Genomic DNA, 15,921 nt, shown 5'->3' with positions numbered 1-15,921 from the left:
TTTACCATCTGAGCCACCAGGGAAAGCACTGTGACTTTGCTAGTATTTCTAATTCTGTCTACTGATGGAACTTAGAAGCAGTAATGCCCCAAAATGATTAAGGCCTTAATTTCTAAATATTCTTTAAAAATTAAAAAAATGTTAAGGCTCCTTAAGTATTTGAACTGAGGGTTGGGGCAGGGAAAGTACAAATCTAGCCTGGAACACCTTATTTTGCCAGAAAAGGAAGTGCTCTAGAAATGATGTGGACAGTGTTGAAAGAATACAGCAGCCAATACAGTGAAGGAGCTCTCAATCACCAAGTTGAAACTAATTGAGCACTAGAACAACAAAAAAAAATTACAGCTCACAAAACATCCTTGTGTCCTTACTGGTTGGATAAATTAAAGTAAATAAACAAAGGTACAGCTTTTCCTTAAGAGTGAAATTCTAATTTATGAATGTAGAAGGAAAGAGAGCAACAGAAAAGCAACATCATGCAAACGTCACAATACTGTCTCAGGGCAAAAACTGCCCATGGACGCTAAAGTTAATAGCAAGAAAAACAAAAAATCCTGCAGAGCTTCAAAAACCTGGGAGACATTTTAATCAAGTAACTAAGATTAAAACCACTAGTAACATACATATCAATATATTATACCTCACATAACTTCCCAGGAGGCTCAGCAGTAAAGAATCCGTCTGCCGAAGCAAGAGACCCAGGTTCGAACCCAGGATTGGGAAGATTCCCTGGAGAAGGAAGTGGCAACCCTCTCCAGTATTCTTGCCTGGGAAATCCCATGGACAGAGGAGCCTGGCAGGCTACAGTCCATAGGGTGGCAAGAGTCAGATATGACTTAGCGACTATAACAACAATAATCTCATAGGATATACCAAAAAGGATACATTACCATGGTATTCTTAACAAAAATACATATCTATATTTTCAGAGTAAGGAAATAAGAAAAACAAATAAGAAATATTTGTTTGGAGAGGCAAGGAAGAACTCTAGAAACTTGAATCAGATATTGGAGCTATCAGAATAGACTCAATCCTAAAGGAAATTAACCCTGAATATTCACTGGAAGGACTGATGCTAAGTTGGAGCTCCAATATTTTGGCCATCTGATGTGAAGAGCCAACTCATTGGAAAAGACTCTGAGGAAGACTGAGGGCAGGAGAAGCGGGTAACAGAGGATGAGAAGGCTGGAGAGCATCATCGATTCAATGGACCTGAGTTTGAGCCAACTCTTTCAAGGACAGCAGGGACTGGAGTGCTGTGGTCCATGGGGTTACAAAGAGTTAAGACACAACTGAGCAACTGAACAATTTCAAATATACAAACAGAATACACGGAATACACGAACACTGAAGAGCTTTTTCTACAAAAGGAAAACTACAAAAATAAGTTGAAGTCACAAGTTTATGGATACAAGCAGTTAGAACTCAACTTTATTGTTACAACCAATTTTTATTTACAGAATATATATCTCTTCAAAAAGATACATTCCTTCATTTAATCAATGGTAAAAGGCCTTATTAAACAGAAATAAAGCCTAAACATCACTTATATTTAACAGAAATACAGATTCATGAAAAGTTTGTGAACATATAGCAAAAAATGCATTTTTATTTAAGCAGTTTACATGAATGAGGCTGTTTTTAATTTTATTCACTGGCAACCCCATTTTAACCACAGAACAAATTTTACTTAAATTAACAGCAGTAAAAATGTAAAACTTAAATTTGAAACATGAAAATAAGCAACAAAAAACAGGAAGTATCTTCATTACCAAACAGATTACAAGTTCTCAGACACTCAGATACTTTCTGAGGCATATCAAATACACCTACCTCAAACGTTGCATTCATTTGAGAGGTATCAATACATTTTCAGTGCTGAGACTATTTGTAGCACTTACAGTATTTACAGAGCAGCATTATACTACTATGTTTCACATTTGATAAACACAAATTTAACCTTTATGCCACAATTTCCCAATTCAACATACAGCTAATGCAATGACAGTTATTAATTTAGTTTTTTTCTTCTGAAAATGATAAGGACATTATCATTTAAGAACATGGAATAATGCCAGGTCTTCTTTCTTAAAATAATAGTATATTTTAAAATCCAAATACTTCAAATCATGGAAACTTCACCCAGCTATAAAGGTTCCTAAATAGAATAGAGTTTAAAACTCTCCTCTTTGCAAATTCCACCAATTTACAATTACTTTAGTACACGGAAGTAACAGAAACCTTCCTCAGATTACTCAACAATAAAAATGTCAGTGTGTCACTGCATAAATTAGGTAGCAGCACACCACAACCATGCAAGTGCTCTTATTTCCGCCACTGCTTTTTTTGGGGGGTTGGTCCTTTTCCAGTTCATAGGATCTAGTATTCAGGGATATCATCAGATCTTGGTCTCTCTCTTAAAGTCCCTTCCTTAAGAGTTTTGAAATTTAACTAATGGAACAATTCAAATCAGCCAGCTTTTTCTTACTCTTCATTAACTAGTTCAAATATAATACATAATGTTTTCAGTTTTTATAAACACCTTGTGTTTTGTCAAAATGATTAATGGTATTAATACCATTAATGGGCAAGATGTAAACAAAAATATGTCTACATTTAGGGATTAAGAGTATTTTACAGAGCAACTTTTTTCATAACTAGAAAAGTCATAGGATACATAATGAACACAGATTTTAACTGGCTGTTTGATAACATCAGTAAGTACAGGAAAGAAGAGAAAAGCAGATTGCAGGATAGAACCCTACTAAAAACTTGAGTTCTGAATGCCTCAAACTCAAAAAGGTATTTTCTACAAGCACTACCATTATTTTTTCTATTCAAACGGTTGAAATCTGTCCATTTCAAATTATAATCCAGAAAGGAAAATTTTAGTGTAAAACCTGCTCAAAAAAATCCAATTCATCATGTAATATATCTTATTAATTTCAGTTTTTCAAGTACTCAAGTAATGCAAACTCAAGCATTTGCTTTTAGAGCAATACATTTACACACTAAACTTCAAAGATAGCGGGAAATTCATTTAAAATAATTGCTACATTTTTCTCTCTGAAGACACCAAACCCAAGACAAAACACTGTAATCACACAAATGGTATGTTAACAGGAAAAAAAAAGGTGATTCCCTATAACTAATATCTTTTGTTAAAAAAAGAAACAAAAACAAATGGCCTTAATATGTAACTAAGTTTCCAGTCAAACACATTCTAAAATCTAACAAACCATATTAGAAAATTCAGAGCAAATCAATTTTGAAATAAAGATTAAAGTTGCTTTAGGACATCCTTATAATTCACTTTCCTTGGTACATAATAGTTACTAGCGTTGTGTTGAGTGATGCAAGTTGCCGTCAATAACAAAACTTTCCTCCTAGCATAAAGCATTGTTAACTCTATTAACTGAAATACTGATTAATATTAAAAGTTTGCCTATATCACTTTGGAACGCAGTATAAAATGCTTATTAAAAGCAATGTAAAGCAGAAAAGCAAAATGATAGTTTTCTCATTTACATTATGAAGGATTTTGAAAATGTAAGAAAGAAATACCTATATAACTTTAAAAGTGGAGGTTTTTAACTTTTAATTCAGAGTGTTTAGGGGAAATTTTTCCTTTAAATCTGGAAGCTTTCATAATACGTTTATGCAGTTAAATATTCCTAGTTCCACAAAAATGGAATTAGCAGTCATTAAAAGAACAGTTCTATCTTTTTCTGTATTTTACAATCCCCTAATGAACAATTTCATACTTAGAGAAGCCAACTGAGATATGCTTAAGTTGAACTAGAAGCTATTATTTATCATCTCCCTTGTACATATGGGACTTAAGAATCATATTGAGATATATAAAAAGTGAAAGTGTTTTTTTGGTAGAAAAAAGTTAACAGCCTTGAAAACAGAAAAGGGTAATACTTCAGTTTGCAATCATAAAACTGCATTTTTAATTTGCTTTAGTTTAGAATCATGACTCAAAGAATGGAATTCTTACAGGGTATTAATTTAATGCTTGCAAGAATCTAACCTCCAAAAACTAATGGCCAAATAATGAAAAAAAGTCATATTAGGCACTGAGAGGCTAAACAACTAAGTACTGACGTTAACAAAAATGGATAACCCTATTTCCAGTTCCTTTTGTTATCCCACTGTACCGCCCCATCTGTTGGTTATTTCCAGTCTAAACCAAAGAGCTGGATCATTCCCTTACAGAAAAATGTCTACAAAAGGGAAGAGAATGCAAAAACAATACACAATCTCATATGCAAGATACAATTCACACTAATTTACAAACTTTTATTTACACTGTTTTATATACATTCCAGGCAGACCTAGTTGATGAGTTTTGTGCTCATATTGATCTCAAATGATCACGTGAACAGTATGATTTACTACCACATCTCTTTAATTCCCAGAAAGTGGTGGTAGCATGGGGTCTGGAGGGAAAAATGTCAAGTATTACTGGTCAGGTAAGATCACACAAGTAGGTACGGAACAAAGGGGAAAAGAATTGTGGAATTCTGCTTGTTTAAGCATCCAGGCCACTATGGTCTACTGACTAACAAGGAGTATACATGAATGCCACTTCTCTAACAACCATTTTCATATTTACAAAATGAGCTTACTATCAGTTATTAGGTAAGGCATTCAAGTTCCTTAACATAAAAAGGCAAAAGACATCTCAGCAAGCCACAGGACAAATTTTAGAGGGATGTTTTCCCTTGAGAATCCCTTAAATGGTCAATTCAGAGGGAAGCAATTTTGAACTCTATTTAGGCTGAAGTATGATCCCCAAAACCTGCAAAGGAAGTGAGAACATCATGATACCCCAAAGAGTGGGAGAAATATCTTAAGTATCTTATTTTGTTCCCAAGATGCACTGCCTAGGGCTAAAGTGAGAGCCTTTATTCCCCTTTACATTCACTTCCTGAATCTCTCTGAACCACTTACAGCGGTGTCACAGCGAGCGGCCATGCAGTCCACCAGCAATGGCTCAGTGAATCTATTCAAAGCAGTCTGAAGAATATGGAGGAAGATAGAAAAAGGATCTCCTCTCCTCCCACCGTTCTCCAAGATGTGTACTGTTGCACTTTTACGAAGTCAGAAAGCAAAAAAACCCTCGAGTCCTACATATTCTTCGTTGTCCTAAGAAAATGTTCCAGCCACAGATGAAAATTCCACCAAAAACAATTTCTCAAGTTCACTCTTAACATTCTATAAAAAGCTATTAACTGTTTAATTGGTTCCTTTCCTTTAGTTAATTAGGTAAAATTCTACTGATCCAATGGTAATACGTTTTATAAAAACAGAAACGAACATTTGCAACGTTGAGGAGGTAGGAAACAAATCGTGGCTAACACTGGTACAGATTCAAACAGATTTTAAGATTCTACTCATGTAACTAGAATTTACCATTTTAAATGCCCGTGTTTCTACTTACTTTATCAGTTTTAAACATCTTGAGCTAATCCAAGTATTTTAAAGCACTTATCTGAGAGTATAAGTCATTTGGAATAATACATCAGACACCCCAGAAGATTTCTCAGAGGATAAATTTGCAGTTGCATATTCTGAATATGCAGATCCATTAAGCCAACCTTGTACATGGGCACTTATGTGACCAAAGTGTGCAAAGCTTCTCAGACTAATTTTCTAAGCAAAGTTAACCATGACTGCTCAACTCCACACAGCAGTCTTCAAAACTTGAAGTTTGCTTATCTATCCCAAAGACACAAGTTCCTTCCAAATAATAACTGTCATCCTCTCACAAACAGACAAAAACAAAATCAAAACAAATCAAAACAAACAGAAGCCCTCCTACCATGAGTATTTTTGCTTAATTCACACTATCAGATTTTAAGTGTACAGGATGTTCTAAATGTTCCTTATTTAATTCTTTTAACCACCTCAACTTATTTCTCTGAAACTACATGTTATCAAGTAGTAGAATGAATGCTGAATGAATGCTATCATTCTAAAGACACAGAAGCCAAACTAAAACATTAAGCCACAGTGTAAGGAATGAATCTGGAGAAGTAAAAAAGAATTAATCTAAATGACATTTTCTTGTTCCCAAATATTATAAGCATTCTACCTTTGTTTCAAAAATTAGTAACTGCTGTACTAGCTACTATTTAATAACAAACAAAATACAGAATATCCCAATAAGTGAAACAAAATTTTTGGTTAGAAACAAATTGATATAGTAAAATTTTAAAAACAAACTGTACCTTAAATGACCACATATAGTAAGTACATGAAAACATTATTTAATGCAGATTTTGGTAACAAAACTACCATGTATCTATTCCAGGATTATATGGTAAATATTAATATTTATTCTGCCAGACTATGTAAGAAGAGGGAAATTTAAATTCTAAGATGTTCCCCCCTCCAAAATGCTTTCCAATACTTCAGAAAGATGTACCACTATCATAGACAGTGAATGTATTTCATTCTCCTACACAGGTATTTTTCTATGAACATTTTAAATTATCTAAACCAGTGTCTGGCATTTCAAGAGTAAATGATTCATTTTACTTACAGTGTGTCAGAAAGGTTACACTAAACACCAAAAATGTTTACTGAAATTAATCTTACTTTAAACATAACAAAAACAGTATTTTCTCTGGAAATTTTTCACTGCTTACACTCAACAAACAGATGAAACAGATGAAAGCGGTCACAAAATTCATGTTAAATTTATAATAAATAATTCACATATAACATAGATTAAATTATAAAAGGATTAAACTGACATCTTTGTATCTTTTTGCCGATTTAACAAACTTCTAACCCACCACATACTGAAAGCAGTAGGTATATTTCTTGACATCATTCAGACTATTTTAAAAATAAATTGGTTGTTAAGAGGCATAATTTGTAAAGCAAGAAAACCAAATTAAAAGAATTTTAACAAATATTGACTTTTTGGAATTTCTTAAAGATCCACAAGCACTGTTCAGCTACTTAATTAAAGTCTTCTTTACTCAGGCACTTTCAATGCAGTAACCTCAGGCTTCATTTTAAAGTACTGGTTAAAACGAACAACTGCATACCTATCAAGAAAAGAGAGTAACAACAGAATTAGAGCTAAAAACCTTAATCCTTCCTTTATTTTCACTCACCCTTCTAAGTCGTTTTAAGTTTTAAAATTTAAAAGGACATATTTTTAGTTTATTGCACCACCTACTGGACACTTTTCTAATACTGAGAACATTTAACAGATTAAACCAGATTTCCTTGCAAACCAACTATTAAATACATACAACTTTTGTAACATCTGACTAAAAACAACAACTACATGTCCCTTATGGATTCTAAAATGAATCCAAAAAGAGTAGAGACAAATGTAATGCATACAATAAAATTAAACTTACCCAAGGAAATCAAAATCAATAGTGGAGTATTTGGCTTGAATCAAAGCCCACAATCCCCAAAAGAAATGAGAAGCCTAAAAGAAGGAAAGAAAAATCAAGAATTATGGTAATTGATTTCTTTTCAAAACAAATATCAAATTGTAAGTTTTTCCTCTTTCATCAACTCCATGCATAATATTTTCTTGATGCCTTTTTAACACAAAGTATCTACAACACAGGTAATACTGAAGTGCACAATTCTCTGCTGCTGTTGCCGCTAAGTCGCTTCAGCCGTGTCCGACTCTGTGCGACCCCATAGATGGCAGCCCACCAGGCTCCCCCATCCCTGGGATTCTCCAGGCAAGAACACTGGAGTGGGTTGCCATTTCCTTCTCCAACGTATGAAAGTGAAAAGTGAAAGTGAAGTCACTCAGTCGTGTCCGACTCTTAGAGACCCCATGGACTGCAGCCTACCAGGCTCCTCCGTCCATGGGATTTTCCAGGCAAGAGTACTGGAGTGGGGTGCCATTGCCTTCTACGGTATAATTAGAAGCTGCACAATAATTTTGTATGTATGCTTTACTAAAATCTATTTCACTATTCACTTAGTGAATCTAAGACTTCACTTCCCAGGAAATATTCTATTGTAACCAGAAATACTATAACTAGAAAAAAATTACTAGCTGTGTGGCTGTAAGCAACTTAATTAACCCCTCTGCATCTTTGTTTCCTCATCTGTAAAATGCAGGTGTGATCATTTATAATAAGAAATAAACATCTGATCTACATTCACTGTTTCTGGCTCATGGCTCCTTGGACTTTCCTAAGCATAAAGCAACTGGGAGCATTTTTTATATAATATCTGGTCTTTTGTCGTTGGTTCCTAAAATAGTTCCAAAGCCATAAAATTGAAAAGAATGTCTGGTTATTCTTAACAAGTCCCTTTCAACCACATGTTACTGAGGTATCTTTTGAAAAGATGCTAAACTTGAGGGCTGGTTGCCTGGGGGAACCAACCAGGTGATTAGATGGTTGGAACTTTCAACCCCATCACCTCCACACCTCAGGGGAGGGAAGAGGAGCTTGAAGACTGAGATAAATCAATGTCCAATGATTTAATCAATCTTGCCTCTGTAATGAAGCATCCATTAAAACCCAAAAGGAAGGGGTCTGGCGAGTTTCCTGATTTCACAAACCACAACCTATGCACATGCTGGGGAGGGGAGGGGTGTGTTCTACCCTACACTCCACGGAACAGAAGTTCCTGAACCCAGGACACTTCCAGACCTCACTCTACCATACTTCTTCATCAAGCTTTCTTCTGTATCCTTGTAATATCCTTAATGATAAACTGGTGAACATATGCAAACATTTCTCTAAGGTCTGTGAGCCACTTTGGCAAATTAATAGGCCCCAAGGAGGGAGTTGTGGAAACCTCCCATTTATAGCCAGTTGGTAAGAAGTACCAATAACACCCCAGACTTGCAAGTAGCATCTAAAGGGGTGAGGGCACAGTCTTGTGGGACTGAACCCTGACCTTATAGAATCTGACACTATCTCCAGGTGGAAAGCGTCAGACTTGAGTAGAATATGTAAGACACCCAATCACTGCCTGCTGAGAACTGGAGAACTGCTTAGTGTATGTGTGTGTTGGGGGCGGGAGAAGGAGAGAACCACCTCAGAGCAACTAACAATAGTATTTACACCTGACATACAACAAACATCCAATAAAATGTTAATTATTATAATTACACAAAATCAGAATGACAAAAATGAGGAAGACTTTAAAAAATGGTCTTCTTTCTATCTAAGGATATGTCTCAGGTATTGAAAGGTGAATTATGAAATGCTCTCCTTCTTTTGAAAGTCTAAGTCAGCGGTTCTCAAAGTGGTCCATGAATCCATGGAAGATTCTGAGGCCCCAAGCTATTTTCATTATAATACTAATATGTTACTTGTCTTTATGACTCTGTTTACATTTCCAGTAATGGAAAAGCAATAATGGGTGAAGCTCCCGGTTCCTTAACATAAGCCAAGGCAGGTACACTAAACTGTACTAGTATAATGGTCTTACTCTTTACCACCACACACTCACAGTACAAATACAGTCTCACTAAAGAATGTACTTTATGAAGCCATTAAAACTATTAATCTTATTACATCTCCACCCTTGAATACATGATATTCTGACCTTCTGTGAGATGACACTGGAAATACACATAAAGCACGGCTGATGCCTACCCAAAGTATGAAGGCTGTCTCAAGGTAACACACATATGACTGAGTTGTGACCTAAACTTGCACAATTTTAATGGAATATCATTTTTACTTGAAAGAACAACTGACATATGAACTAGTTATTAGACTTGTGTATTTGGCAGACATTTCTCAAATATAAAAAAAGAGAACTTGTCATTTCAATGAAAATAACTGACAGTATTTGTTGCCAATGACAGACTTAAGACTATTCAACCTAAATTAGAACACTGGAAAAATCTGTGTTCAACTCTGTGAGATTATCAGCTTCTCAATTAAGTGCTTAATATTTTTCTGATATTGGCAGTGACATAAATAAGTGTAATTTTTCAATATATAATGAGATGTATCAACTTTGAAATGATTATACAACTTAATAAATGCATATTTTCCAAATAACTAACAAATGACATTAAATTAAAAAATCACACACTGGTATAAGAGGTATTCAAAGTGTAAGATAAACTGATGAAGTTTAATGTAACAGAGTACAAAAGTTAACTGATATGCTCAGATTAAACATTACTACTAACCTTTAAGAAACTATTACTTATTGAATTTTGGTGAAGCATCAGAAAAAAATATCCACAGTTCTCTGAAAGGCAAAATACTTCTCTTTCCCAACAACATATGTGTGTGAAACAGGACTATCTTCACACACTTGAGAGAAAACAACACATTATATGAGATGAAATGCAGAAGCAAATATGAGAATCTAACTTTTGTTAAGCTAGACATCAGAGAAATTTGTAAAAGTATAAAATTATGTCATTCTTCTCATTGAAGTGTTTTTTGCTTTGGAAAACAGTTATTTTTAATTTTTAAAAAGCTGTTTATGTTAATCTGAGCTTTTTAAAAATATATATATTTAGTAAATATTTTAAATTTGTTTTAATATCCAAGATGGTAAATATTGATAACTAAACCATATAAACAAGATCTCACAGAAGTCTTCAAAAATTTTTTTAAAGTATAAAAGAGGGTAATGAGACCAAAATGTTTGAGAACCCTAATAATATAAAAAATCCTCTGCAAATAGTATCTCTTTCTATTAGTCTGGTTCTGTAGAAGGAAAACTAAAATCAGGGGAAATTCTACACCTAAAAATAACATCAAAACAGCTCTCCCCAGTGTTTCAAGCACTGTTATCAACCGTATTTCTCAATTTTTATTCATACAGTAATGTAAAATAACTAAATGATCCTCTACTGCTGCTGCTTAATCGCTTCAGTCGTGTCTGACTGTGCGTGACCCCATAGATGGCAGCCCACCAGGCTCCCCCGTCCCTGGGATTCTCCAGGCAAGAACACTGGAGTGGGCTGCCATTTCCTTCTCCAATGCATGAACGTGAAAAGTGAAAGTGAAGTCACTCAGTCGTGCCCGACTCTTAGCAACCCCATGGCCTGCAGCCCACCAGGCTCCTCTGTCCATGGGATTTTCCAGGCAAGAGTACTGGAGTGGGGTGCCATTGCCTTCTCCAGATTGTCTACTAGAGAAGCATTATACATAGAACCTCACTTATTTTGGTAGGTTAACACCTTTTACAGGCTGAAAATGAAAAAATTATATTAGACTCCTATATGAGTAAAAAGGAAAGTGAGGGAACAGTCCTTTTATTATTTGCATTCTCAAAAATGGAAAAGTGAGAATATTGAAGTACAACTAATATAATAATCTGTGATTCTATGATTTACTAATACTATTTCTCTCAGATTTCAAAGTTACAGATATGTAAGTCTATCAAAGGGCATTTTAATTCCTAGGCCACCCACATCTGTTGCCAAGAAAAATTAGAAGCTTTATATAGTGAATAAACAACTTAAAATAAATTCTCAAACTCTTTTCTGAAAACCTCATATAATTTTAATATATTATAAATAATACATATTTATATGTTTATAAATATATAATTATACAATATAACTTTACTTACAAAGAATCTGAAGTCTGCCAACAATGTGTCTAAAAACTCGTCAGAGCTTAAAAAACCCATACATTATCTATTTGGTTTTATAATGTAAATACCTACTTTTGTTTGTCATCATCTCAACATTAATTGGAGAAGGCAATGGCAGCCCACTCCAGTATTCTTGCCTGGAGAATCCCAGGGACAGAGGAGCCTGGTGGGCTGCCGTCACAGAGTCAGACACGACTGAAGTGACTTAGCAGAAACATTAATTAATTATAGTAAACAATCAATAACAAATGAAGTCATTTAATATTTAAGAGTCTGACCATGCCCTGAGGAATAAACATTTACCAACCATTTATTTTGGAGCTTCCCTGGTGGCTTAGCTGGTAAAGGATCTGCCTGTAATGCAGGAGACCTGGGTTTGATCCCTGGGTTGGGAAGAAGGGAAAGGCTACCGACTGCAGTATTCTGGCCTGGACAATTCCATGGACTCTATAGTCCATGGGGTTGCAAAGAATCAGACATGATTGAGTGACTTTCACATAACCATTTATTTATTTAAAACATCTACACCTCGATCTTATTACTCAAACCTCTTTTCCTCCCTTATCAAAACAGCCTTATAATGTATGTCAGTGCTATCTTCTTCATGACAAGTGATCAAGGAAGGAGGAGGAAAGAGTTTTTAAGAAACATCCATAAGGAATAAAAGGAACTTGCCAGAAAATACAGGGAAAAGGGCATCCTAGGTAGAAAGAAATAATCTATACAAAAGCATACAAGCTTAAAACACCTTGGAGTGTTTATAAAACATGATGACTCTGCTCGAGGAGGAGGTGGGATGTGAGAAATACAGTGGGAAATAAGAAAATCTGTAGATGCTATCATTTGTATGTCACTCTGTAAATCATGGGGAGCCATAAAGTAGAGAAATGACACAATCAGATTCATAAATTAGATTCTAGTTATTAGAAAGATCACTTTTAAAACGTACAGTATGAATTACAGACAGAAAAAACCTAAAGGTGAAGAGACAAGTAAAGACTAACATAGGTGAGAGATTAAGTCCTTAATCATAGGTCATGCAATTAAGGAGAAAAGGGGTGCAATTCACAGAATTTCAGGAACCAAGAAAAAAAAAAAAAGAACCTGAAAATAGAAAAGTGTGAGAAGAGGAACACTTGAAAGATAATTCCTTCTTTCCTGGTTTCAGAATACAACAACAGAATACACATCATTTTAATTAAGTCAAAACAGTACAGTAAAGAATAAATAATGGGAAACAGGACAGGATGCTGAAAATAAAATTCAAGTGTGGACACATTGTGGTCAAATACTAATGGGACCCTGGAGAGATACAGTCCAGATCTGGAGCTTGACAGTGGGAGGAAACTCAACTTGGGATCATTAAAAGAAAGGGCAGTAAAAGCCAGGGAACTGTATATAAAGTAGGGAGTTCCCTGGTAGTCCAGTGACTAGCACTAGGCACTCTCACTGCTAAGGGTCCAGGTTCATCCCTGGTCAGGGAACTAAGATCCCACAAGCTGTATGGCACTGCCAAAAAAAAAGGGGGGGCGGGGCAGAGCCCAAAATCTGAACACTAGGAAACACTAGAATGCAAGAGAATGAGAGGAAGAGTAAGAAGAAAGAATAGCCAAAGAAGCAGACAAGCAGGAGAGCACAAAAGAGGAAAACCAAGGAAAAATGGTACCACAAAAATTAACAAATAAAAAACTGGAATCAATGGGAAAATATACTGCCAAATGCTATGGACAGACAAAGTAAGATAAAGACTTAAGAGTTTTAACTGGATTTAGCAATTATGCCATTATTGTTAAGAAAACCCTATATTCTCTAAGATCATGCTTAAAAAAGAATAAATAGAAACAGCAGGCATCCTAGGACCAAATGGAGAGCATGTCATTAATATTCTAAAGTCATCAGAACAGTAGATAAAGAAGTCACATTTCAGCACATCCTCTTAAGATGTATTCTGAATGGCTCTGGAGAAATGCTACTTTTAATACTATGGAAACAGTACGCCCATGAGCCACCATTAGGGTCTATTTGTACAGACTACATAGCAAATAATTCCCCTGTCAATTGTAGAGAATTGTATTAAAACTAAAAAGACATAGTAGCTAAAAGAACTGCAACCCAATATTCAATTTGTCTCAACACCTTAGCTGAAAGCTCATTCTAATGGCAGCATGTCATTCTCAAAAGATAATTTAAATGAATCAAATTTTGAAAAAGTAGATGCATTTAGAGTAAAGAGAGGTGGGTCTTGAAAATAACAGAGCATTAAAATAACAAAGATGTGGGAAATAACTGCTTATCAAAAGGTCATGAAGACAAAATACTGTGCAGTTATGAACACAATTCTACTGGTTCTTCCAATTTACTTTTAATCATGTTAACATGATAAGTTCATGTGATGATTACATGTATTCTGGAAATAACCTCACTTCTCATACATCTATCCTTGATTATGTTTTTTATAACATAAAGAAAGAGAATTCGGCATTTTAAAAAAGTGCTTCACACTTTAATCCTAACTCTAACTCAAATCCATTCACTGAACAAATAATTTTATTGAGCACTTAACCTGTAGTTTGGCATTGCTGTTCTAGGGGCTGAGGATACACTAGTGAATGAAATAAAATCTTTGTCCTCAAAAGCTTTACAGTGGGGGAATTTTAAACACTCTTGTCATTATTTTAAACAATTAACAAGTTCAAAAAACTCAAAATGGGAACTGCTTAAAAAATGATGGAAAACTTTTTTTAAGTTATTAACATTGTATCAAGAACCTTTCATTAATTACTTAAATTTAAACTTACCAAAGCAAACTGATTGACTTGAATGAAGAGTATTTCTACTTCCTTTTCAGTAACTTCAGTCCCAAAACCCTTATATTCTTTGTAGGCTTCAAGGTAAGAACGCAGCCACTGGCCCTGTAGTTCTCTACCTGGATAAAGACTATAGTCTACATCACTCACACCTAAAATAGAAAAGTACATTGAGATTTTTTAAAACACATGACATATCTTCTGTCTACTTTAATAATGTGCACCATCTACCTATTTTTTCAGAAAAAAATCATTAAATGTCTCCATTTTTTGCTGAAACACTAGATATTAAGTAAATACCATTTACTAAATAAACCAATCATAACGTATTCCTAATTAAATTCTAATACACAATACAGTTGATCACCATAATCAATTTTCACTGCCTCAATTTTTCCTCAAAATGTGAAGCCTGAACCAACTACCATTAGGTGTCACAAATCTTCATTTACCTCAGTACCTCAGGAGATTCTTATGATTCTCATCCACACTAGCATCTAGAGCATTTTCTAGAACTGTGGCTTTAAAGCATCTTTAACCATTACTCCCAAAGTAACAAATACATTTAAGTGGATAGACCTATTTTTTGTTTTTTGGTCACGCAGCATGTGGGCTCTTAGTTCCCCAACCAAGCAGTGAACCTGCACCCCCTACATTGGAAGCATGGAGTCCTAACTACTAGACCACTAGTGAAAACCATAAATACATTTTTATATTGAAGCCTTACACATGCACCTGATACTATATTTCATGAAACAATATTTACCCTAACTACACCTTCCAATTCTGATATTTTCTATTTCTTTTGCATTCTTTGCTTTAATTAATTCCCCTACACATCTGATCTCATGATGTGCAGTTTGAAAAATACTAATTTAGTTCCTAGTATTTTACCTAGCATTCAAGTTGATCCTAAGTTGATCCAAACTTTCTTCTCTGGTCTTATGACACTCTATTCTCCTTCATGGATTTTATATCCTACAGGAATAGGTGTATTCACCTTGAAGATTTCTTCCTTCTTCTTGCAGTGCCCTCCTTTCTATTTGCATATCCAAATTCTACCTTTTGCAATTTTTTTTCTACACAAAATCATATTAAGATCATTGAAGCTTCATATCCTCACCAGTTAAGCATATTCATGGTAATAACTCTTTTTATGCACAGCTACTCTCCCTTCCTATAGATAAAGAAATAAATTCTTGAGCTTTTTAGTTAGATGACATTTGAAAAGCCCAGGTATACAATGGAAAGTCAAAGTCACTCAGCTATGTCCTGCTTAGGACCCCATGGACTGTAGCCTGCCAGGCTCCTCTGACCATGGAATTCTCCACTAGGGCTTCCCTGGTGGTTCAGCTGGTAAAGAATCCACCTGCAATGGGGGAGACCTGTGTTTGATCCCTAGGTTGGGAAGATCCCCTGGAGAAGCGAACGGCTACCCACTCCAGTATTCTGGCCTGGAGAATTCCATGGACTGTATAGTCCACGGACTTGCAAAGAGTTAGACACGACTGAGCGACTTTCACTCACACACAAT

General features: G+C 35.0%; 1 protein-coding gene across 2 annotated transcripts in view; it reads right to left on the bottom strand.

Moving 5' to 3' along the window:
• Window positions 1-1,387: 1,387 nt before the first annotated feature.
• ETNK1 (ethanolamine kinase 1) overlaps window positions 1,388-15,921 on the bottom strand; it is a 54,528-nt gene continuing 39,994 nt past the window's right edge. For both annotated transcript variants that reach the window (XM_055571870.1, XM_055571864.1), the window contains 3 exons: window positions 14,379-14,539; window positions 7,389-7,462; window positions 1,388-7,067 (listed from right to left, as the gene is read on the bottom strand). In XM_055571870.1, coding sequence (XP_055427845.1) covers window positions 6,995-7,067; window positions 7,389-7,462; window positions 14,379-14,539 — 308 coding nt within the window. In that variant the 3' untranslated portion in view covers window positions 1,388-6,994. The remainder of the gene's footprint in view (window positions 7,068-7,388; window positions 7,463-14,378; window positions 14,540-15,921) is intronic.

Source organism: Bubalus kerabau, chromosome 1 (genome assembly GCF_029407905.1).
Source record: "Bubalus kerabau isolate K-KA32 ecotype Philippines breed swamp buffalo chromosome 1, PCC_UOA_SB_1v2, whole genome shotgun sequence".
Classification (NCBI taxonomy): Eukaryota; Metazoa; Chordata; class Mammalia; order Artiodactyla; family Bovidae; genus Bubalus; species Bubalus kerabau.
This window is presented reverse-complemented; position numbering and strand designations above follow the sequence as displayed.